The sequence below is a fragment of the Paroedura picta genome, chromosome 13 (assembly GCF_049243985.1).
Source record: "Paroedura picta isolate Pp20150507F chromosome 13, Ppicta_v3.0, whole genome shotgun sequence".
Taxonomy (NCBI): domain Eukaryota; kingdom Metazoa; phylum Chordata; class Lepidosauria; order Squamata; family Gekkonidae; genus Paroedura; species Paroedura picta.
Window position 1 is genome coordinate 16,151,707 of NC_135381.1, and position 24,689 is coordinate 16,176,395.

The window sequence follows — 24,689 nt, forward strand, 5'->3', positions numbered from 1 at the left end:
TGAAAAATCGTATTTATTCATACAATTTATATACCCTCACTTGGGCATAGAATTAGTGGGAAGTGGGAAGGTACATTGAAACATTTGGAACTGTATGAACAAGCAAAATATATAAGGAGTTATAACAACATGTGGGTAATCACAAACAAACAGGTAGAAAGGGATAACAATAATGGTTAGGAACATGCTGAGTCTCAGGGTTGCCTGGCAGGGGACCAGGCTGTGGGGGGGTCCCCATCATTGGCCTCTTCAGAAAGCCTGGCGGAAGAGTTCCATTTTGCAGGCCCTACAGAATTGCTTGAAACTGGGAATTTGAGGTGTTCCTGACAGTGTTTGGATGTAGACGCATGACAAAAGAGCGTTCAGAAAATTGAAGTGGGCATGACGCAGGCATCACATCTTTTGACTGGCTGCTGTCTCTGCCCCATTAGGTTTAGCAGGTTTCCAACAGACTAAAAGCCTGCCAGAACCTCTTGGTCAGAGGTGACAGTGCAATGTGAGTGGCTGAGAGGCATGCCGTTTAAGCAACCCCTTCCCCTTCCACGATCCCAAGAAGGGGTTCACATCTTGGACTGGTTTGTTCTACGAAGGTCTGATCCCATCACGTTTGATCCGAAGACCTGGAAAGGTTTCCTGGACAGCATCACACAGCCCTGTGAAATCCTGCTTCAACACAATTTCCTGAAGAGGGAGAAAAGATGTTTTACTATGATATCCAGCCACGTTTTAGACATGATATTACTCAATTTCCCTCCTTCCACAGATGAGTTTTGTCCAGCACAGTTTGGGAGGGGTGGGGTTCTTAAGTGCTTATTTTCTTTTCCACCACCTGAAAAGGTGGTCAGACATAATGAGAATTTTTTTTCTAATGAGGGGAGACAGCACGCTGCTTATCCCCACTCCCGCAGCTACTCAATTCACCATGAAACACCAGCCTTAAGCTGGAGGTGGAAATGTCCCCTCCAAGGAGCAAAACAGAAGACAGAAAGAAATGGCCAGAGTAGGAAATCAGAACAAAGTTGTTTACTGCCAAAAGATTAAAGTGTTCTTGGAAAGTCAAAGGGAAGAACACTGAAGTGTGGTAGGCTTAGCAAAGGAAAAGTGCCATTTTCACAGAGATTTGGGGAGGGACAGGGAGAACATAAGACCGGCCTTGTTGGAACAGACCAAGATTCAGGTTCTCTAGCACCTGAGTCAAGTGCCTCTAAGAAAGTTTGCAAAGAAGTACTGAAGGAAGCAGTCAAATTTAACTGAGTGCCCTAAGCATCTGGTGTTTCTATTTATGGACGTTCCATTTAGCCATCATTGCTAAAAGTTGTTGATAGTCCTCTACACATTTGCCTAGACCAAACTAGAGGCAATGACTTCTACAAGCTAATTATTAATTCTGTGAAAAAACAACCACCAACTCATCACCCATCTTCAAAAGATCACCCTCAGTATCACCCTCAACTACAGATCACCCACAGTATCACCCAAAAGATCACCCACAGTATCACCCTCAACTACAACCATGAACAATTTCTCTTTTGCATCGCACGTTTCAACACGCCCCCCCCCCCATTTGCTGAAGCTCAATTGTACAAACAGATGATTTGCTAATCCTATCTCACTGCCTGTCACTCACAGACCACATCTTGCTCCCGCCCACCCATGAACACCTACTGAAAAATCCAGGACTTCTAAGACAGCGCCAGGATTTGCTTGGATGGATTTCAGAATCCTAATGCATCCTTCGCTCTGAATGGGGTTCCTGGCCACCTGCAGATTGCAACATGGAAATGCATTTGTTTCTTTATACCAAGGATCAGGAGGACCAAGCCTTCTCCGAAAAGCTACTCACACTGAGGCACCTGAGAGTCTTGTTTTCTTTCAGTCCCACAGCAAGGCAAAGGGCTCCTTCCAGTGAAATGCGGTTATTGCTGAAAACAAGGTGGGAAGAGACAATAAGCTTCAGCTGTTTGCCTATTGCTCCTTTTATTTTTTTTCTAAATCCCATCTCTTAAACAAAGCTGCCTGAAACAGGGATTACCAGGAACTGAGCCCATATATATGGCTCAGAGATGACTGACCCAACCAAACCACGCTAGTCAATGTTCATTCAAAGTAATCCCTGATCTCAGCCATGCTTTTTAGCAGAGTTTTGATCTGATCTGTCAGGATGGAGATGCACTATCTGGAGATTTGTTTCAGAAGGTCTGGCCATTGTTGTAGACCATTTTGAGCTCAGGGAAGATGCCCTGGCTATTGTGCTGGAGTGGGATCTAGGATTCCCAGGGCAAAATCCCTGAAGAGTTGCTGATGACCTGGCCTTGGGCAATGCTGTAAAAAAGTCTCTGTAAAAGGGGTGGAGATTACATTCTGCGCTAAGGAAATCCAAATTCTGCAATAAAAAGCAGTATTATACAATCTACATTTAAAATGTCATGGCTGAGAGTGTGAGCTGAACAGGTCCCCAGTTCAAATTGCAACCCCATCATGAAAACACTCATGGCTCTTGGACAAGTCAAGAGGGACAGAAATAATGTCCTACATCACAGAGCTGTTATAAAGAGCAATGAGAAAAAACTCTGAATTCTCCAGAAGTGGAATGCACACATGAAAATCCTATTACCCAATATTAAGTTCTTCCAGCACATTGTTGAGTTTCAGGGCCTCCCCCAAGGCAGCAGCTCCCTTGTTGCCAAAGCCATTGAAGGAGAGATCCAACACCCGAAGGAATATGTTTGCCTGTAGAGGGACAGTGGTATGATTAGCTCATTTGACGCTCTGAACAACAGTCTTATGAAGACCCTCTTTTGGGGGGAACATATACTTCAAATGCAAACTTAGATTCCGCTTTCAGATGACCTTGGTGCTCTGTCCCATAGCTCAGCTGTAATGGCATTAATAGGAAGAGAAATGGCTTTTGTCAAGCTTTGGAAAGATCTTCAGGGCTCAAGATCCGTACCAGGACTATGCTCTGTGGCTCCTTAGTCCTGATGCTTCTCCTGTTGCTGCTGGCAAAAGCCAAAGAAGCCACAGTCCTTCTACTATAAGAAGAGAGTGTAAGGGAGTGATATCATATTGCAAGCTTCAGCCTAACAGTAGCATGCCACCACTTTGCATCAATCTGAGCAGCCAACGTTTACTCTAATCCTCATTCTTCACAACAAGTGATGCTACTGTACCAGGAGCATTGTGCAGATGTTGGCCAGCAAACACAGATCTGGGGACTTCATGGTTGACGCTCTCTGTGTAAGGTATGGGAACTGAAAGTAAACTCACGTCACCCACCAGAGGAAAGGGAAAGCTGCTGCCTTGAGTGACAAATCTGGGTTGCCATTACAGGTACAAGAGAAAAAGCTTACCCTTCAGTAGAGGCTGCCCCCAAGTTTCTCTGCCCAAGCCCCACTGAAAAAGCTCTTTTGATTTCAATGAGGTTGCCGAGGAAACCTGTTTGGTGAACCACTTTCCCTCATCCTTTGTGTTAGGGGAGTGTCAAAACACCAGTGAGATTTTGAAAAATCAACAGCACGGATTGTTGGATTCCACCCAACCTCATTTGAGTAGAAGGCACCCTGGTTATGACACTTCTAACAAGTCAGAATCACAGAGTCAGAGCCGGCATCCCCAGAGTGAGCACTCTCCCAGGGGACACACACCTTGTAATTGCAGCACCCAGACCCAGAAATGAAGCCACAAGGTCTGGCTCTTCATTAGGTCTCCTCTCTAGAACATACTTTCGGGTATTGTAACTGTCTTTGCCTGTACATTGTCAAACTTGATATTCCCTTCGGTATCAGACGGGATACAGCAAAAAATCTACTCCACATTCAGCTCCAGAAAACTTGGTGAAGACATTTTTATGGAATTCACAACTACCAATTACGTCTGAATGAACAAAATGCACTGGACTTTTTATGAGATGGGATATAAAATTTGACAACACAGATTTTCAAATTCAGGCCACTTTTTCATTAAAGACTTCCTGGTAGCAACCATTTTCCCCAAAACACCTTCACATTTCCCACAATTCTGACTAGTCCAAAAGACTTTTGTCAATCCAGGTCTTAGCAATGCTGACCAAAGACTAGTACCCAAGAATCTCTCAAGTGGCCCTTTTGTTACACAAATAGAAATGTGAATTCCCCAAATGCTTTCCAAGACTCAATAGTGAGGCTGGCCTCTGTACTTCCAAGCCAAACCACCCCATCACTAGAACACACACCCATAAAGCTTCGCCATTGCAATAGAATTGCTCAGTGGAAACATGCTTTTCAGGATGAGAAGTGCAGTGCTTACCCCCAAACCTTTGGCAACAGCCACAGCTCCCTGGCCCCGGAAGCAGTTCCAGCTGAGATTGAGCTCTTTCATGCCAGCATTTTCTGCTATTGCTGCTCCAAGGACCTCACCTGAAAAAAAAAACAACTGTCGCAGATCACAGGGAAATGGGCTTGGGAGATCAGGGTGGCAGGTAGGATCTTCCAAGAAACTTCCCCATAAGTTTTGCCCAAAGTGTCCTGCCAATATCTTGATAACCTGCATGGCTCAACAGGCTTCCTGATCACTGAAGTCACAGTGACTCAATATTCTCAACACTGGAAGGGGGTGAAAAGTGGGTGAAGGAATGAGGCAAGGAGAAAGGATGTGCTGCAGGGAAAGTGCCAATGGTGGACACAACTCAGAGGATTCCTGAAAGCAAGCCAAGCCAGAGAGGGGGAAACAATCTTCTGGGCAGTTCTCCTGCCCAAGCCCCACAGAAGGGAACAGGAGCTGCATATGAGAATGGGAGGATGCTTGCAAAGAAGATGGATTCATGCCCCATTTCAGCGAAGGGAGGGAATTCATCCACCTGCCTCAGGTAACAAGGGCTAGCTCTGGTTGGACAAATTCTAGAAACCAACTGACTGTAGAATTTGGAGTTCAAGACACTTAGGTTCCTAGAAAGCAAAAACACTGTCACAATTGTGGTGTGGAGTAAAATGTTTTACAAGGGTACATGGGGCAAAGGGGTTGCAGCAACGTTGCTAAGTTCCCTTTCCTGATCTGTTTTGCCCCCATTTCAACAGAGATACCCAGAGGATCACTTCATTTACTGAGTCCTACCTTTGCTTTTTCCCTGTTCTCTTGTTTCTTCTATCTCTCCTGCACTGAGCTGTTCCTCCCTTTTTGCTAGGCATGCGCTCACTCTTTCCCTGTTTTCCACTGACTCACTGTGTCCTCATCAAAAGGTACGGTGGGAGGGGGCACCTGGTTAGGAGCCAGGTGAGGCTTCTTCTGTGCCCATGGTAAAGGAAGGGTCCCCCAGCAGCAAGGTTGTTCAGCAAGGGAAACATAAGATGAAAGGAGCCAAGTGCATGAAATGGAGAGAGCAGGTGGGCCTTGGAGCATGAGGTACAAGCAGGATGTGGACATTGAACAGTTGGAGGAAAGAAATGAAGCCAGTCCAGTGCAGGAAGAAGAGATGACCACAGCACCTGCATTCCAAAGACAATATTGTCAAATGTTAGCACATGGCCCCAAATAAACAAACCAGGTTAAGCCATGTCCCTTTTCTGGATTCCCTTCTATTTGTGAAAGGGTATGCAAACCTTCCAGTTGCACAGAAGTCTTCTTCAGGCAGAACAGAAAGTTAGTTGCTAGCTTTCAACTGTTCTCAGCTAAGCTTCTAATTAACACCGATACCTTTGACCTATGCACAAAACAACATGATCCACTGGGAAATTCTCTTGTAAGCTCAGCCTCCCACCGCAAACATTAGAAATGAATGGGAATCAGACGATAGTAAATTTATTGTGTCATCCCCTCAAATTTTTACGGTTATGATGACAGTCCAAGGTAATCACTCAAAGAACAATTCGTTCTTCAAATGTACTTAATATAGTTGGGGGCAGTTGCTGGCCATCTCAGGTGACATTATTCCAATTTTCTTGACTCCGCCACTGTCTACAGCCACTGTCTCATAAACTGCTTCCCGTTTATTAAATCCTTCCTCTAAACACAGTCCATCCCCTTAATGCAGCAGGTATCTGCCACTGCCAGAGAAACACTTTTACCTGCTGACTCCCCGAAGGCGTTGTGACTCAGATCCAGAGATTCCAGTTTATTGTTGGTCAAGAGGGCACCTGCTAGATATTTGGCTGCTTGGTCATTTAATTCATTTCCTGAGAGCTTCAGGGTCATGAGGGTGGCATTCTCCTGAAGCACAGCAGACAGGGCCTTGACCCCTTTCATCCCCAGCCTGTTCTCAGATAAATCAATATCTGTGGGGGGAAAAACACCAGTCTTTAGTCATAATCAAAAGGGAGTCTCTTCCTCTGGTCCAATTGGAAGTCAGTTTGAAGAATCCCCCTCCCAACATAACTGATGTCCTGAATAATCAGCCCCTCAATTTGTCCTCCCTCCCAATTACTCTAATTCCTAGATTCTTGAAAGCAAGTACAAGCCCCCTCCTCAAAAAAAAGAAATAACAGAGATTATGGAACACAGAATAAAATCTTTCTTAGTCTTGTTTATGTTTACCTGCTCAAACTTTATTGTGAAGTCTAATCTCTATAAACTGAGAGAGACCCATAAGTCATGCAAAAGCATCTCAGTATCTACCTGAGCATGTGTCATATGGACAATACTTTGTTATCCTAAAGCACTTCTCAAACCCACTGAATTAAAGAGCAAACCTGAAATGTAGCAATTTTCTTTTAACATCTCTGCCACTGCAGCTGTTCCATCTCCGTTCAGACAATTGTCACTTAAATTTAGCTTCGCAACAGACGTGTTGCTTGCCAGTGAAAGAGCCACAGCTCTGGCCCCCTAAAATGGGCAACATGGGAGACATGAGATAACTAGGAGCAAAGAAAACCATACAGCTGTTTGAACACAATGCAGCTGTTTGGTTCAACACAATTGTCCAAAAGTCTAGGCTTGGCGGTGGTAAACCTGTACCTGGTCTATACCATTATACCACTTCAAACAGTATAGCTGGCTGATGGAATGTTCCCCCACCCCAATCCTAACAGAGAAAACTAACATGGCCAGGTAAAGGCTACTCTGGAGTGCTTCTTCCTCACATGCCAGCTTCCAATGTGAAAGGAATAATTTTGTGTGAAGGGCAACCAGATCTGTGAACCCCAACCTGAAGCCTGAACAGCTTTACCTCTCTGTCTGGTGCTTGGAAGAATTTGGCCTCCATCTCTAACCCTGGCCAGCCAAATGTCCTCTGGGAACTCAAGGGCAGGGCATGGAAGCATAAAGGCAAGAGGCCTGCTCCCTGGTGGTTTGCCCTCAGAGTAAGGCTTCGCAATCCTTTAAACATCTGTGCAGTTACAGTCTGTAGTGCCTCTGGTTTACCTTCACAACAGAAAAGAGCTGCCCAGGAAAGAGTCACAGCTATGGCCATGAGTGTCAGGATGGTGTCAAGAATGTACAATTAGGATTGCAGAGACCTGGATTCAAATCTGAACTACACTATGGAACTCAATATTTGACTAATGTTGGGCCGGTCACTCTCCTACTCTTAACCTGGCCTACCGTGCAGGATTGTTACAAAGATAAAGTGAGGAAGTGGGGGACTATGGGGGGATTATGTACGCAACCCTCAGAGAGCCAGTTTGGTGTAGTGGTTAGGAGTGTGGACTTCTAATCTGGCATGCTGGGTTCGATTCTGCACTCCCCTACATGCAGCCAGCTGGGTGACCTTGGGCTCACCACGGCACTTATAAAACTGTTCTGACCAGGCAGTGATATCAGTGCTCTCTCAGCCTCACCCACCCCACAGGGTGTCTGTTGTGGGGAGAGGAATGGGAAGGCAACTGTAAGCCGCTTTGAGCCTCCTTCGGGTAGGGAAAAGCGGCATATAAGAACCAACTCTTCTTCTTCTTCTTCTTCTTCTTCTTTGGAGAAAACAATTGAAATAACAGAGAAATACACAAAAGTTCAGGAGAAAAATGTGAAGATGGTCTGAACATAGGAAGGAGCAGAGAAGCTAGAATTTTCAAACTGAGAGTGACAGAATGATCCTTTTGAGAGGTCAAGGATACTTTTTGAATGAGCAAAAAGAACTGGTGAAGTCTATACAGAATGGAGCCCTCTCTATACCTCAGATGAACCGGATTCTCTGCTGGTGAAAAAGGGAGGCCACTAAAAGAAGCTATGCTAGGGATTGGGCAACCCGTAAGAACAAAAGCCATTTGTGATAGGGGCTGTAATAAGTAGGGCAAGGTTTAGCAAGGAAGTTGGCTGGATCCAGTTCAATTGTCCTTGCAGAGAAATTGACGCTCTGAGCTTCACGGGTACAACCTACAAGCCATTAATTCCTTCCCCTGCCCCTGCCCGTCAGCAGTTAGCTGAAAGCAGCACCAGTGTCCCAGGCCAAAATCTGAATTAAATAAATACTGTTTCCTCTGGTGATCATACAGCTTTGGATGGGGGAATGGTGCCCATCTTTTTGCACAGCCAGTTTTGATTTCTTTTTCCTTAGTCACTCAATGCCTTACTTACCAACCCGTCTCGCACTTAGTGTTTCTGGGGAAGTTGGTTGAAAAGGCTGCCACAAACCAAATATCAGCACTCCTGGACGAAACTTTTGCTCCTGACCCTTCCCAGTCAGGCTTCCAGCCTGGCCATGGGGTAGAGACAGCGCTAGTTGCCCTGACGGATGACCTCCGGTGCCAGCTAGACTGAGGCGGGTCAGCGCTGCTTGGACTAATAGAACTCTCAGCAACGTTCAACACAGTCGATCACGAGCTTTTAGCTCACTGCCTCACCGATGCCAGGATATGGGGGACAGCCCTCAAATGGCTGATTTCCTTTTCCGGGGTCGGAGATAGAGGGTAGCAATAAGAGAGAGAGCATCTAGTCATCAGCTCACTTGTGGAGTCCTACAGGGAGCAGTCCTCTCTCCTATCCTATTTAACATATTCATGTGCCCTCTTGCTCAGTGTGGAGGTTTGGGCTGGGATGTCAGAAATATGCAGATGACACCCACTCTTCCTCCTGATGAACAACCGCCCTGATTCTCCCCCAGATTCCATAGCCAGATGCCTGGAAGGGACAACATGGCTCAAGCAAAGTCATCTGAAGCTCAACCCTTCAGGGGTCCTGTGGCTGGGTAGAAAGGGACCAAGCAAGGAAGCATGGTAACCCAGCCTGGACAGGCTATCAGTAGCTCACTCCATCAGAAACCTGGGTGTGATCCTCGATGTCTCCCTCTCCATGGAGGCACAGGTCACAAGAATAACTCAGCAGACCTTCTAGGCCAAGCCAAACTACAAGCGCCTCTACTTGGCCCCAGAACACCTAGCCACAGTGATCCATGCAACGGTCACTCTAGACTAGACTTCTGCAATTCGCTCTATGTAGGCCTACCTAAATCCAGAAACCATAACTGGTTCAGAATGCTGTGGCCAGGATCCTCACAAATACACCATGGAGATCCCACATCCGGCCTGTACTTCAACAACTGAGCTGGCTCCCAGGTGAATTGCGGATCAAGCTTAAAGTTTTGGTAAACACCTTCAAGGCTATATGCAGTCTGGGCCCAGTGTACATGAGAGACTGCCTCTCTGCCTACACCTCCAAAAGAGCCCTACACCACTGCCAACTGGCTGGTGCTCCCTGGCCCCTAAGAAGCACGTCGGACCTCAACAAGGGCCAGAGCCTTTTTGGTCCTGGCCCCGACCTCGTAGAACGAGCTCCCTGAAGAAATCAGGGCCCTGTCTGAATTTCCACAATTCCACGGGGCCTGCAAAAGTGAGTTCCTCCACCAGGAATTTGGTTGAGGCTGACCGAGCCAACAACATCCACTGGTGTCCCCCTGACACCCCCCCTCCATGACCTGAACCAAACTGACCTCCCTGGGGGTTCTTGTTAAAGTTAGTGTTCAAATGAATCTGTTGTAATATTCTGTTAATTTTGGAACCACTGTTGTGATTGCTGTTTATGTGTTTCTGTTGTGATTGTGATGTATGCCCACAATGTTTTATGTAAACCGCCCTGAGCCTTATGGGAGGGCAGTATAGAAATTCAAGAAAATTAAAAAAAAATGCTAGGCAGAGTATGTTGTTCTGAGTCCATGGAAGTCAATAGGCATAGGAGGATGTAGCTTTATATGGGATGGTATCATTAGAATGGAGCCTCAATTAGCATTTTAACACCTCCTTTAGGAGTTGCATCATTAGAGATTCTGTCCTACATCAGACTGTTCACAGTATTTCACATGCATCGTTTTAAAAATCCTTACAATGACCTTGTAAGGCAGGTCAACGTCACTACCGTTATACTGCAGATAGAAGGGGAGGGATACTGTTAAAGGAGAGGTTTGCATCTGGCCATTCAGAAAGGCTTTGGGAGGGGCAAGAGATGAAACAGGATTTCCCAGCTGACCTACTTTGCCATCCATCTGATTAGACAGCTGCTAATTAATCTTCCAAAATACCATAACAGCTGGCATGTTCCTGTATGGACAGAAGGCAGCATCTGATGGGCCAAAGTAAAGGGATTTTCACCAGTTGTTACCTTTGGGCCAAGGCCATGGTGCATCAGAGACAGTTCAGAATCTTTCATGTGCCGTATAAAATAAGAGACGGGGGTGACACCACATGTTTGGCAGATCTCAAGGTATTTGGCTTTTCCTGTTGGATTACAAACCTTCTTAGAATCTAATTGGGGAGGGGGATGAGAATGAAAGAGAAAAAGAAAGAGATGAAACTCCCAGGAAAACACAGTTTATAAGGGGCAACAAAGCCATTTGGGGGAAAGAAGCCTATTAATATCTAGATGTTCTACTTGCATCCAACAGTAGCACAGTTGTGAAAGTCACAAAACATGATGAGGCATCACATACCCCCACCTCTGTTCCAGTTTAAAAAAAGGGGGAAAAAAGCAAGACAGAAGCAAGCAGCAAGCATGAGCCTCACTGAAATGCAGCAAAATGAATCTCCAGAACATTCCAACAGTCCCTAGTGGAACTGGAAGGCGACAAAACCATGGAAGGTAGCCCTACTAACACCAGACACAATTGCTACAAACAAAAGTCCATGTCAAGAGGCAGCATATCATCACCGAGACTTTGGAAGCTGTTGGCACGCAGTCCAAGACCCGCCCATGGGCTTTGAGGGCCCTAGGCTGGCTACTCCCTTCCTGATAATTAGCTATGTACTCCCTCTTTGTTGTACCCTCTCCTGGCTGTACACAGAGCCAGGAGGACAAGGATCTAATACCATTCCAATGTGTTACCAGTCATGCATTTCAGCCACTTAGGACTAGGGTTGAGCACTTTCGCACATAGGAGACCAGTGGCGCAGTGAGGAGGGGTCGTGGTGGTGAGAGGTGGTGGTGGTGCACTGTCCGGAAGCTGCACACAGGCGCAGAGCTCTGAGCCTGCATGCGGCCGCCAGCTGGTGCGCTGCCACCACCCGTCCTCTCCGTGCCATGGTGCTGGCTGCCTCGGGCTTCGGTGATCGCCGAGGTGACCGAACCGTGCCAAAGCATTCAACCTGAGCCTTTGCGGAGGACGGTATATAAATATATAAATATATAAACCCTACTTAGGACTGGTGCTTGCCACTGCAAAGCCTCTTTTTTGAAAGCCCACCTTCTGGCATTCTGGCCAGTCACCCATGTCCAACTAATGAGCAGGCCAGCTCCCCCATGACTCCCTTTTGCAAATGATCTCCATACCTTCCGTCTCCAGGTCCGTATCCCACTCTTCCTCGCTTTCAATGTCTTCTTTTGTCTCCTCTTCACACTCCCCCTCTTCCAAATCATTTTCCGCTTTCTCTGCACAGCAGCTTTCGCCTTCTTGAGGTTCAGCAACATACCAAGGACTAGCCTGAGACAACACACAATCAAAGAAATGCATACATGCATGTGTGCACACACACATGCACACTTACGTACACACCACGAGAACGTGAAAAAGAAGAAGTTCATCTACCAAACCTCTCAAGAAACAAAGAGAATTAAATAAGCAAGACAAATATTTCACACACAGCCAGAAATGTCTGAGAAAGACTGGACTAGCAAGAGTGAGTTTGTGTTCTCATTTTGAAGTGAATAGTGCATTTCAGCAAGTACCTCTGACTATCTCTGGTAATCAGCAGGACCCAGCCCCTTGCAAACAGCTCCTACAGGGATCTAGGGGGCGGCCTTGGAGGGCAAGCAGCAGCACGGTGAACAGGGCTCAGCTCAAAGCCTTGCCAGCCACTGCTGCTTGTTATTCGAGGTCGCCTGCACTGTCCATCTACTGGCGCGGTCCCTGGGGCTGGACTATGGATGTCATGTCCATAGTTACATCTGTTGGAAGGGCCACACCAATAGATGTTTCCACATCAATAAAGTCTATTTATTCCAATGATATATTCCTCTGTGTTTTCTTATTGAGCCAGTTTGGTGTAGTGGTTAGGAGTGCGGACTTCTACTCTGGCATGCCGGGTTCGATTCTGCACTCCCTCATATGCAGCCAGCTGGGTGACCTTGGGCTCACCACAGCACTGATAAAGCTGTTCTGACTGAGCAGTAATATCAGGGCTCTCTCAGCCTCACCTACCTCACAGGATGTCTGTTGTGGGGAGAGGAAAGGGAAGGTGACTGTAAGCCGCTTTAAGACTCCTTTGGGTAGAGAAAAGTGGCATATAAGAACCAACTCCTCTTCTTTTTCTTCTTCTGATGTTATGCATACAAATAAATAGGTCACCAGAATGAGGTCCTAGGCTCATGGCCTGTTTTTGAAGGAAACTCCTTCCTCAGTGGCAACTCCCTCTTATACTATTTCAAAATTCCAGAATTTTCAATTGCAATAGTTCTCTGTTATACTATCACACAGGCTTCTTGCTCTACATGTAATGGAGAATTTCTAGTCGCATTCAAGATCCAAATTTTGAGAGTGCAACTGAAGAAGGGGCTTCCTTAGAAAACAGGACACGAACCTAGGACCTTGTTCTGGTGACCTATTAACTTGATTTATTTGTCTGCTCACCAAAGAAGCCTGATAAACTTCAAGGCTTTTGCAGGCCATAACATTCATGTTTACTCAGTAGTGAATCTAGTCAAGTAAGCTCACAACCCAAAAGACCTGTCAGTCAGAGAAGCCGAGCAAAGAAGAAACTAACAGGGCAAGCAAAAAAGAAACTTGACAAGGCCGCCAAATAAAGTGGCTTGAATGTATGGTATGTGTACATAGGTTGCAGTCTTAACAATGTAATTCTATACATGTTTACTCTAACTGTGATCATTTTCTTTCTTACAGGGAACTTTCAGATTCCCAGTAAAGCAACTAACACTTCTCCAGGGCCACTCTGAGTCACAAAAATGGCACAAGGGGAAGGTTGAAGCCCCTTCTCTCTACTGCACCACAGTTCTGATCCAAACTGGGCCCCTGCAGCACTTGGGAAAATTAGTACCCAGCAAGTGCATGTGACTAAAGGGAATCAGATTGAAGCCAAACCAGCATACATTAGTATGTCTAAAATTTCTCCCCCTCTCATTGGGTCACTCAATGAAATTGGCTGGCAGTAAATTCAGAACAGATAAAAAAAAATCCTTCATGCTAACCTATAATTAACATATGGAACCTGCTTCTACAAGAAAGGAAGATTGCTGTTAGTTACAGCAGGATTATAAAGAGATCAGATTATACAGTCATTGGAGGAAATCTATTGACTGCACTCAACCCCAATAGTTAAATGGGAATCTCTGTGTTCAGACAGCAAACTAAGTGCACCACGCAGGAAAATCATTGCTTTCATACTCTCCAGAAGCCATCTGGCAGATCTTCGTTCAGAACTAGAAGCTGAAATCAAGAGATTAATTCATCTGCTTCTATCTAATAAGAGTTACTTTTTTTTAAACAGAGGCTGGATAGCCATCTGATGGAGAGACTGATTCTGTGAAGGTTTAAGGGGGTGGCAAGTTACAGTGGATGAGCGATAGGGTTGTGATTGTCCTGCATAGTGCAGGAGGTTCGACTAGATGTCCCAGGAGGTCCCTTCCAACTCTATTATTCTATGATTCCATGATTCTATCTCAAAGAAGACTTTTACATTGCCCAAGAGAGCCCACAGTGGAACCTCCAGGCTGATGGAGTGGCCAACAGGGTTTTCCCTCTTGTAAAGCAACCTGCCTTTAGAGAGTAGAGAGTGAATTTTGTACAGACTAAAATATCTGCATCGTGCCTTGGCAGCTTTCCTGATGCAGGGGGAAAGTCCCTGGAAGGTTGCTGGGACGGGGGAGAAGACCTTGACCATGTGCCTGAAGATGGACAAGGGAAGAGATAAGCTCAGGCTTTGGATCATTTTACCAATCTTTGTACACAGTGGTTAATTAGATAATGACCTAATTAGGGTGTGTTAATCTGACTGTATAAAAATATGTATCCAGTGTGTCTCGGTGTGGACGCTGGATTTCAGACATGGCACAGTGCCATCCCTTTTAATGCTGGAGCCATTAAAATGGTATTTTGAAAAAATCCTCTGGCATTGTGGATTGTTTAGCCTTCCCCCCCCCCCCACAATGGCGTATTTTATTCATTTGATTTTTATACCACCCTCCCATATGGCTCATCAATGCTCAGACGCAGACTACCTCTGACTATGCCAGGGGTAGTCAAACTGCGGCTCTCCAGATGTCCATGGACTACAATTCCCAGGAGCCCTTGCCAGCATTCGCTGGCAAATGCTGGCAAGGACTCCTGGGAATTGTAGTCCATGGACATCTGGAGGGCCGCAGTTTGACTACCCCTGGACTGTGCTATATTACAGTCAAGCGATACTCGAGCTTGGCTAGAGAAGGCAGGTTTGCAGCAAGTCATGCATCCTTACGAGAGAGATTTCAGCGCCCACGCACTTCCTCTTTCAAGAACTACAATTCCCAAAGTTCCGTGGGGCCATCTGGGCCGCCCTATCCCTCTCTGCAGCCAGGCTTGCGGCCTGGCCCCTCTAACCTTTCCTCCCACCGCAGAATCTGGGGAGCTGCTCCCGCTCTCGCTCTGACTGCCATCGAGAGACGAGCTGCTGCCGGGCCACGGGCCCCCGACGTCGCTCTCTTGCTCCGGCACTGGCGACAGAGGCAGCTTCGGCATCAGCACGGCTGGAACCGAGGCCGCTCTGTGGCTGCCATGGCAACGACGCCGCACCAGAAAGAGGGAGGAAGTGACGTCGCTAGGAAGAAAGGCGGACGCATTCAGGATTCTCGGCGCCAATTGGGGGAGGCAGCTCAAAAGGTGTGACCTATCAAATGATGGACAACGAGAGCGCGCGGACGCTTGTCTCATCGATAGAACTGGATTGGTCTTAAAGGCGCCGCCGGGCGCAAACTAGCTAGACACAAAAGGGGTGTTTTAGGCGGCTGCAATGCTGGGAGCCATACTGAGCACAGTTGCACTTAGAAATTAAAATCAATATGTCAAATTTGTCCCAGACTGTACATGTACCAAATATTGACTCCAATTAAGGGAAGCTTTCCCCTCTGTTTTGTTAACCTTAATTGCTACGCCTGTACAGTGGGAATCTGGCCAGTATTTGCATGGTTAACTTGAGGTGACAGTCCAAAGGAGCATTCCATTTTATCCTTTCAGTAATCCCCTGACGTAGATCAGATTGAAAGAAAGTGACTGGCCTAAGGTCACAATATTGACCTACCTCACAGGATTGTTGTATGAGTAGATGAGACCTGCGCTGTGCAATATTTTAAAAAAATAATCTGTTAATATCACAATCCTGGGTCCCACTTAGGTTATTTTATGTGTAGGTGCATCACAGCCTGTGTCAAGGCAGGGGCAACCATCTCCTCATGTAGACATTTACTGTCTCTTGAGCCCAGGGCACCACCACTCCTGGCAGATTTCTGTAGCCAGGAGGGACAAGGGTCATACAAGCAGGTGGAAGGTCTCAAACTTCTGTGAATCCTGTCCACATTCACAGACTTTATATCCCTCCTGCTCCCTCCCTGCTACTTTGGAAGATCACAGAATCACGCAGAGCTGGAAGGGACCACAGAGGGCTATCCAGTCCAGCTGATACAGGTTTTAACATCTTGGGTTTCTTTCCTTTTTTAAATTGCCTCTTTACCTTTTACTGGGCAGTAGGCCAAGATCCGGTGTCTGCTGCTTTCAGCATCCACTAGTCTTACACATCCAGCCAACAATGGAGGATCCCTGGAGCAATTTCTTCCTCAGCCTTCTAGATTATAAAACAGAGAAGTTTGTGCTAACCAGGAACAGAAAGGTTGGCGTGTTGCACCGCTTGGTCCAGCTGGGGATCCTGGGCTACATTCTCGGGTAAGAGGAAGGGTCGGTGAATAGGGCAGATGGGTGGCCTCAAAACTGCAAGTCACCCCCGGGGGGGGGGGGAGGCAGCACTCCAGGGTTGCTCCTTTATGGTGCTCTTGTACTTTTAATAATAGTTTGACATTAGAATGCCTTTCAGAATTTTGCTTGCTGTGACATTTGAAGGAAATGTGGAGATTCCTGCTGAGGCAAAAATGTAGCAGCAGCAGAAAATACATGGCCATCTCGGTAGCTTCTGCCAGGTCCTGTAGAGTAAGCTGGTGGGGTGAGGTGGGGTGGGGTGGGGTGGGGTGGGGTGGGGTAGGGTGGGGCTCTGGCTCAGAACATCTGCTCTACACACAGAATCTTTTTTAAAGGATTGGTTGAAGATAACATGAAAGATCTCTGCATCAGATCCTGGAGAGCCACTGCCTGCCTGTTGACAGTACTGGCTGTAGTAGACCAGCAGTTTGACTTGATATAAGACAGCTTCCTGTGTGTGAGGAGTAAGAGGAGCCAACCTGAGAAGTTTCTTTGTATGAGAAATGGCCCTATAAGAGACCCACAATTCTGTCATGGCACATGGGTAGGTTTGCATGGGACTGTATGTTGATTTCTTGATGTCTTTCCTGCCTCGCAGGTGGGTATTTCTAATCAAAAAGGGCTATCAGGAAAAGGATGCGGATCCTCACAGCTCTGTGATCACTAAACTGAAAGGAATTTCGGTCATACACATCAAGGAAATTGGAGACCGGCTGTGGGACGTGGCAGATTATGTGAAACCTCCTCAGGTATGTTTCTGCCTCAGACAGGGTCAGAATGGGCCGGTTAGAGTGGGCCAGGCTTGAGTCAGTGTTTTGCTTCCAGAGGGGGAGACTGACCTGCTGGTGGATCAGGAACTTTTGTTCTTATTTCATCTTTTGACTTCTTTGCAGTGAACCATGTTCTGACATTACTCTGGTTCTTTTTAAGGGGGCTTGCACAGGAGAACATCCCAACAGATTTTGCCCCATAATAAGGACGTAGGTAATCTGCTGCCTGAGCCTCTTGTGGCGCGGAGTGGTAAGGCAGCAGACATGCAATCTGAAAGCTTTGCCCACGAGGCTGGGAGTTGGATCCCAGCAGCCGGCTCAAGGTTGACTCAGCCTTCCATCCTTCCGAGGTCGGTAAAATGAGTACCCAGCTTGCTGGGGGGTAAACGGTAATGACTGGGGAAGGCACCGTATTGAATCTGCCAAGAAAACGCTAGAGGGCGTCACCCCAAGGGTCAGACATGACTCGGTGCTTGCACAGGGGATACCTTTACCTTTAATCTGCTGCCTGAAGTGACTGCTCATGACAGAGTCCTCTTTGACATTGCTATGTCCTTGAAATACCTGTTTAGTGAATTCATAACTGGCATATTCTAGTAAAAAAAACTCAGTCCAACATTCTGTCTTGTTGTCAACACTTTGGTCTCTCATGTACTAATAGAAAGCATGTTTTCACCATTTTTCCACATCACTGCAGCACTTCCATATGCCTCTAGGTTTTCTGATCTTTCCTGCAATCTTTCCCAGACCTGTTTTGTGACAGTGTTTTAAGAAAGGAAAATCAGACTGACACCGGTGTGGATGAGAAAGTGCAGATCTGTCTGGTCCCACTCACACCTTTCTCCCTGCCTGGTCCCACTCACACCCACTGCAGTTGCTCTCCCATCCACCACAGGTGAACTTGGTTTTCTAGGGTGGGGGGGCAGCAGTTGGCATGTTGTTTTATTATTATGCTATAACAATATTGTAAAGTATGTGGGTTCATAGGAAGAACACCAGGCTACTGGGCAAACCAACAGCTCTTTATTGGTGATCTCAGCAGTGATTGCAATGTTGCAGCAGGCAATAAGACCAAAGAACCCACCCCCAAGAAAACCCGAACGTATTTGTACAAACCAGACAAAAGTATCACCTGAAGCTGCACACGACTGGCTGGATTGAACCAGATTAATTTAAACCAATTGGATCCTTGCAGCGCATTGTCTAGTTTTGTGTCGGCCTGCATCCTGCCTCGGACCTCATACAAAACAAGAACGTCTCTGAACTGTCCATTTTCAGGGTTTTTAAAAAGTTTCTTTCCTCTTTGGTTACTTTTCCCATACAAGGGAAAGGGATGGAGTCTTCTTAAATATGAAAGCTGGGGATTCAGAAAACCAGGTTGTTATGATGTCCTAACAATTTATTATATTTTCCATTTTAAAGAAGCCCTCTGGTGGCAGGGGGAATAGCTGCTTATGGAGCCTGGGCAGGGGAAATGCAGAGAAACCTGCCGTGCAGCAGCCCTGTTGCAGGTGCCCTATATTGCACTGCAGCAGCTTTGGTGAAACCAACACACGTAGCCATACTCGTGTAGAAAACATCTCTGTATAGAAACTTAAAAAAGCATTTTTCAAAAACGCTTTAGGGAGAAAACGTATTCTTTGTCGTTACCAATCTCATAGCTACACCAAAACAAGTACAAGGATCCTGTCCAGAGGTAGGTCTCCTCATGCATTCTGCAGAAGAACTTCCACGGTGCATGGATTCCTTTGACAGTAGTGCATGACTTCCTCGGTTCTTGCATGTCCTGTATGTATCATCTAGCACTGCTCTTAGCTTGTAGCTCTGCGTTGGCCTGAGTGATCTAGTTTTGTGGCAGTAGAGTGGATAAGATGGTCTTCTGTTGCTCTTAGCATAATGTTTGCATCTCAGCTATAGGTTTCATTACATTTAACCGTAGTTGTCTGTCTGGAGGGTACTGTAGTTCTGTCAGGAGAGCCAAGAAAAGTTTGTTCACAAGCCACATCAGGTTTTGTAATCATTCTTACAGACAGCCACAAGTATTGATATGGTATAAAGCTCTACAAAAGGTATGTAGAGTAGATCATCGCCAGCACTCGCACGAAAAGAATTCTTTGTTTTGTGGATAGACTCACTGGCCTTTTAGAGGAGATTTTGTTTTGTGCTCCTGTTTTTATCCCATCTTGGTTTAACTCTGGCTGCGGTATGTTATGCTTTTCCCGTTGTGGGCTACATTGGCTTTGATGGTTTTATTTTAAGTTGCACAATGGCTTTGTTTTTACTTTGAGTGCATAATATATGAAGAAGAAATAAACCACCAACAATAAGGGTCACAAGTTTTCTCTGTCTTTCTTAGCATCCTTCTGTTCCTGACGGAAGGTGCAGGTGGCATTCAGAGTGCAATGCAGGTCAACCAGTGATCCATGGAAATGGTAACTGGATCCCTTTACCTCTTGGTCCTCCCCCTCTCTCTCACTGTAATCTTCCACTCCACTTTGATGCTTGCCGTGAAGTTCCGCCCAGCTGGATCTGATATCATTTTAGTAGATATCTGTCTCTTTTCCTGCCTGCCTTTCCTACCTTAATGCCACAGGTTCTATCATTGTGTTAAACCTTTCCTTGATTCTGTCCTCCTCCCTAAACAGTATCTTGACCTTCACAGAAATAGGGCTGTGAGTAGGGGAGGAGGTCTTATACCCTCCCAGTGGCCTTTGGTCCTCCAGCCATTGACAGTGATAAGCTGCAGCCTCAGGCTATGAATGGATGCCATCTCGTAGGTGGATGAAAAGGACACAGCCAGGTAGCACTGAGATGTTTTTGTTTTCTTGCAGGGATAAAAACAGGGAGGTGTGTCAGTTTTAACTTCTCCCACAGCACTTGCGAGATCTACAGGTGGTGTCCAGTGGAAAACCAAACCTTGCCCCAGTAAGTTTGTGCTCTTGCTTCCAGAATCCTACCCAAGAAAAGCTTTCTGTCTGGAAATCTGCAGCATACTTTGGATGAAGGTTGGCTCCTACATGACACTTACTGGACACTGAAGCTTGCTTATCTTGACCAGGGCCTGATTTTGATACATTAGAGGCCTCAAATAGTTTTATCTGGCCTTCTGGTCTACAGAATTGTGTCCATAGTGCCCTGGGTATAGAATATCATTTTATGTAAAAGAGCTAACTGTATATAATATTTCTTGTATTTTTGTATTTTACATATGCTGTTTTAATTTTATGCCTGTCCGTTGTACCACTGTCTTGGTCTTTAATTCGGATGTTTTATTGTTTTATGGGGGTTTTAGATTCATGTAAACCGCCACGAGCTGGTTGTTCCAGGAGTGGCAGTCTAAAAATTCAAAAATAAATAAATTAAGGCAACAATGCTGAAATGCATCTGGTCAGTAGAGGCATTAGTATGTATATACACACTGATTTTATTGAGGTTATGCTACAAGCCTTGGGTTTTTAACTTTAATAAATATTAGTAGTAAATTTTAAAATTCTACCCTATAGAGGCTTCAGTTCTACCCTATAGAGGCTCCAGTTCGTTTCCCTTATTTAGACCTTTTTAGGTTCTTGATTTTGATTTGGGTCAGGATATTTTCTCCTCTTTTGGGGGGGGAGGAAGGCAATCTGTCACCACCATAGACCATTCAGAATCCTTTGACTGGATTGCAATACTTTTTAAGACTATCAGAAAGAGACTTAAGAAATGTCTCATTTCTCTATAAAACCCACTTACAGATGCAGAAATGGGATCAGTATACACCATGAGCAGCGATTCTTCTTTCTGATTAGAAAGCACTCTGGGGCCAGTGAGGAAACACACAGACATGTTGAGACCACTGTGGATCTGCAGCCATGCCTTTTTACACAGATGAAGTAACTTCCAAGTGAATCAAATTTGGAAGCGACTGGTTCTTCCTGTTTCCAGAAGTAGCTGATTGGTTGGCTCTTTAGGACTCTCAAAGCCAGATCAATAGTTAAATGGACTATAGGCTAGTTATCTTTAATTTTAAGTTAAAATCTTCTGAATTTGAAGGGTATTACAAAAATCCATACCAATAGCTTAGTTTTCTCCTGTCCATTAGGCTTAATTTATTATCCCAAACTGCAAAGAACTGATACACGATATTTTCTTATTCCTGTCATGAAGTTCTCCATTAATTGGTCTTTTCGTTCTGTTTCCCATCTAGGAAACCACTCTTGGCTGAAGCAGAGAATTTTACCCTCTTTATTAAAAACAGTATCAACTTTACTAAGTTCAATTTCTCTAGGTAAGAATTGAGATCCTTTAACAGTTTGAGACCAAAGACAGAAAGCCCTGGAAAATCTGGGGCATAGTACAGGAGAGATCAGTGACAGAATCCTCCCAACTTTCTGAAAATGAAAGCCATTTGGGGGAGGGGAGTGTCTCATTTTGAAGCAGGGACAGCTGGAGGAAGGGGAAGTGGATTTAACTCCATATCCTGATGTGGTTCCTTTGAGCACCCCTCATCCTTCAATGTGAAAGGTATGCCATTATCTGTCAATAGTACCCTTTGTTGTCTACATTGGACAAAGAAGTTATATGGATACAAATCTGACATGGCTGTGCTCAGAAACCAGTAGGATAAAACTGCAATTTCTCACAAAAGTGTTGCTAACCAAAAGACAGCAAATTAACAGAACAATAGAAGTGTTTTGAGCGGAAACTTCCATACAAACCTGCAGAATTAGAGTTACTGTATAAATGCATTGCATTTCTTGAGGCTTGAGCAAAGACCTGACATTCCATTCCAAATTTCAATTAGTCTAGCAGAACTCCAGAAATGGTTTTTGATGTCTGGTATCAATCATCGTGCATTGCTGGAGTGCAGGGTGACTGTTCTGGATCATGTTTGAACTTTACCTGATAATATCATAACCTATCCTTGATTTTCAAGACCTTTGGAACTTGCACTTTATAACCATATATTTATGTATGTATCTGCCTCTTTGCCTACCTTCCTGCCTTGCCTTGGATAGCCCAGGCTGGTCTGATCTTGTCAGATCTCAAAAGCTAAGCAGGGTGAGTCCTGGTTAGTCCTTGGATGGGAGACTGCCAAGGAAATCCAGGGTGACGACTCAGAGCCAGGCAATGAGAAACCACCTAAGAACATCTCTTGCCTTGAAAATCCTATGAGGTTGCTATAATTTGCCTGCAACTTGACAGCCAAAAACAATGTGACATGACAGCCAACAACTGTATATGTCTGCCAGCTCAGGATCCTGAAGAAGTGGACTTCAGTGCATAAAACTATGCTTAAAAAGTAAATGTTGGTGCCATAATACTCCTGTTTGTTTTTGCTAAGACATTTCTGTGGCTGGAAAAAGCAAATGGTACCTTGCACTAATTAACATGAGGCATGATCCACTTGAAAGGTCTGCTATACCAGAATTGTAAAAAAAAAAAAAAAAAGATCAGAAATTGTGCAGTGGCACAGCTTGGAAGTGCAATGTGAAGTGATTATTTTCAGACAAAAGATTTGGGAGTCACTAAGAGTTTCAGAGTGTGAAGCTGAGCCCTCTAAATTCTTGCAAAGGCTCCTCTGAAATGGTTGGGACTAGCCCTAAAAAAGGAAGCAGTGATAACAGGAATACAAAATCCATATCCTGATAGCTCAAGCCCTAAATAATATACAGGAGAGAACAGCTACTTGGATGTCTTGTAAGAAAGGTTCTCTTGTTTGTGCTTGGGATTTGAAGTGAAAACAAGGAACGGTCTATTTCAGACTCCCAAGTCTCTCCCCATACAAAGTAGTGAAACAAGTTTCCCAAAGATATCGATTCTTTTCTGGATCTCTTGTAGGACCAACACTTTAAAGACTGCTGATGACTCCTACTTCAAGGGATGCAGATATGATGCTCACATGAGCCCTTATTGCCCAGTCTTCCGTATTCATGACATGATCAAAGCGGCTGGAGAAAGTTTTGCGGATCTGGCCCTCTTGGTAGGTTCATTACAGGGTTGGAAATATGGCAGATTGCCCAGTCCTATCAATGGCCTGCATGCTCAGAAGAACATAAGAAGAGCCCTGCTGGATCAGACCGGTAGTCCAGCTAGGTTGCCAGGTCCCCCGGCAAACGCTGGCAGGGGCTCATGGGAATTGTAGTCCATGGACATCTGGAGGACCACAGGTTGACTACCCCTGATCTAGAGAACCATAGTTTGGCCACCCCTGCTATGATCAGCTTTCTGTATTGCCAAACTGTCCGATGTGGTTTCAGGGGTTACCAGTATCTCAGCAGGATGTTCAAGCTGCCTGTGCTGCCAGTATGACTATCTTCCCACATTCATTCATTCATTCATTCATTCATTCATTCATTCATTCATTCATTCATATACCGCTGTTCTGAAAGACTTGCGGCGGTTTACAATAAAATGGTAAAAACAGAAAACATTTAAAATCCTCAGCACATTAAGACATGTTAAAAGATGGCTTTTGATGGCAGTTAACTCCCCATCTCCTCCCCTCCCCCTATCCAGCTAGCAGTCTGGAGCTCTTTATTTAGGAGCGAGGGTCCTGATCTCACCGGCTGTAGGGGATCCCCTGATGGTAATTCCGGGACCTCAACCTGGCCTCAACCATATGCCTGGCAGAAGAGCGGAAGAGGTTTTCCCACACTTTGGGAGCAAGACCGGTGGTGGGGGATGAAATGTTTTCAATAAAATAAATGCCGGTAACAAAACAGCAGTGCAATTTGACCGTAGGGAATTTGTATTGGAATTTGTGGTCCATGTTCTCTGTTCTACACAGGGGGGAGCCATTGGCCTGCGCATTGACTGGAACTGTGACTTGGATCAGCCTCCCTCAGAATGCAGACCTCGCTATTCCTTCAGCCTGCTGGATAAGAAATATAATTTCAGGTGGGAGAGGCATTACGCAAATAAAAATAGCTGGGATCTTTTGTGAGGGGAGTGTGACTCGTAATAATAATGATAATAATGATAATATTCCTAAAGCCTGCCCTTCCCTGGTAGTCTCAGGCTACAAACAGCTGTGTGGGCAAACAGCAAGTCTGAGAGTTTGGAAAGAGATGAACAGAAAGACGTCCGGAGATGTGAGTGGCTGAAGGGGCAATATAGGGGCAGAGTGCTGGGTTAGGATCTCACAGATGGACATGTGGTGTGATGAATCAAGATCTCCACACAGAAACTCAGACCTTAGGCTAGTCTTTTTCAGCCTAACCTACCTCATAGGGTGATTCTCCTGCACAAGCTGCTCCAAAGTTTAGCACTTTGCCTGCACATTTCAGCAGGACTATAGAATCAGATCCAGCCACCTCTTCCTTTGCTGCCTTTATTTTATTTTATTTATTTATATATTTCAACATATATACCGGCCACTCTCAGAGACTCGCGGCTGTTTACAATAAAAGAATAAAACAACCCATCCCATAAAAAAAACCCAATACATTAAAAGATGGCTATTCATAGGAGTTAACTTCCCATCTCCCCTCCCCTGTCCAGCTGCAGTCAAGAGCTCTTTCGTTAGGAGCGAGGGTCATGAACTAACTAATTACCAATAGTAACTCCAGGATCTCAGCCCAACCTCAACCATATGCCTGGTGGAAGAACTCCATCTTGCAGGCCCTGCGGAAAGCTGATAACTCAGGCAGGGAGTT

The 24,689-nt window shown here is 45.4% G+C and overlaps 2 protein-coding genes across 9 annotated transcripts in view; one reads left to right on the top strand and one right to left on the bottom strand.

The window, feature by feature from the left end:
• Window positions 1–15,103, bottom strand: LRRC74B (leucine rich repeat containing 74B). Of its 5 annotated transcripts, XM_077307909.1 has the most exons (10): window positions 14,918–15,103; window positions 11,659–11,809; window positions 10,495–10,637; window positions 6,660–6,792; window positions 6,039–6,245; window positions 4,285–4,394; window positions 2,615–2,730; window positions 1,844–1,922; window positions 1,666–1,761; window positions 1–681 (listed from the first exon to the last, which is right to left on the bottom strand). In XM_077307909.1, exons 1-10 carry the CDS (start codon window positions 15,053–15,055, stop codon window positions 583–585), a joined length of 1,272 nt encoding a protein of 423 aa, XP_077164024.1. In that variant the 5' UTR covers window positions 15,056–15,103; the 3' UTR covers window positions 1–582. The 5 variants fall into 5 exon arrangements, 4 of the variants coding, with proteins under 4 accessions (XP_077164024.1, XP_077164025.1, XP_077164028.1 ...); XM_077307910.1 differs by lacking the exon at window positions 10,495–10,637 and having other exon boundaries at window positions 14,796–15,103; XM_077307913.1 differs by lacking the exon at window positions 10,495–10,637 and having other exon boundaries at window positions 14,918–15,102.
• The window catches only part of P2RX6 (purinergic receptor P2X 6), a 13,630-nt gene continuing 3,808 nt past the window's right edge, over window positions 14,868–24,689 (top strand). For 3 of the 4 annotated variants that reach the window (XR_013226202.1, XM_077307914.1, XM_077307916.1), the window contains exons 1-8: window positions 14,868–16,252; window positions 16,881–17,031; window positions 18,677–18,748; window positions 19,409–19,484; window positions 19,884–19,977; window positions 21,239–21,319; window positions 22,873–23,014; window positions 23,822–23,931. Coding sequence is in view for 3 of the 4 variants with exons in the window: in XM_077307914.1 (XP_077164029.1) it covers window positions 16,119–16,252; window positions 16,881–17,031; window positions 18,677–18,748; window positions 19,409–19,484; window positions 19,884–19,977; window positions 21,239–21,319; window positions 22,873–23,014; window positions 23,822–23,931 (860 nt within the window). In the remaining variant the exon portion in view is untranslated. The remainder of the gene's footprint in view (window positions 16,253–16,880; window positions 17,032–18,676; window positions 18,749–19,408; window positions 19,485–19,883; window positions 19,978–21,238; window positions 21,320–22,872; window positions 23,015–23,821; window positions 23,932–24,689) is intronic. The other variant, XM_077307915.1, reaches the window with a different exon arrangement.

Excerpts from the sequence above, each read along its gene's own strand:
- LRRC74B (XM_077307909.1), bottom strand. The coding sequence starts at position 15,055 with ATGCCGAAGCTGCCTCTGTCGCCAGTGCCGGAGCAAGAGAGCGACGTC. Across the intron at positions 10,638-11,658 it reads TACGGACCTGGAGACGGAAG|ATTCTAAGAAGGTTTGTAAT; the intron begins GTATGGAGATCA and ends CTCCCCAATTAG. Across the intron at positions 1,762-1,843 it reads AGACTCTCAGGTGCCTCAGT|GTGGCCAGGAACCCCATTCA; the intron begins GTGAGTAGCTTT and ends TGCAATCTGCAG.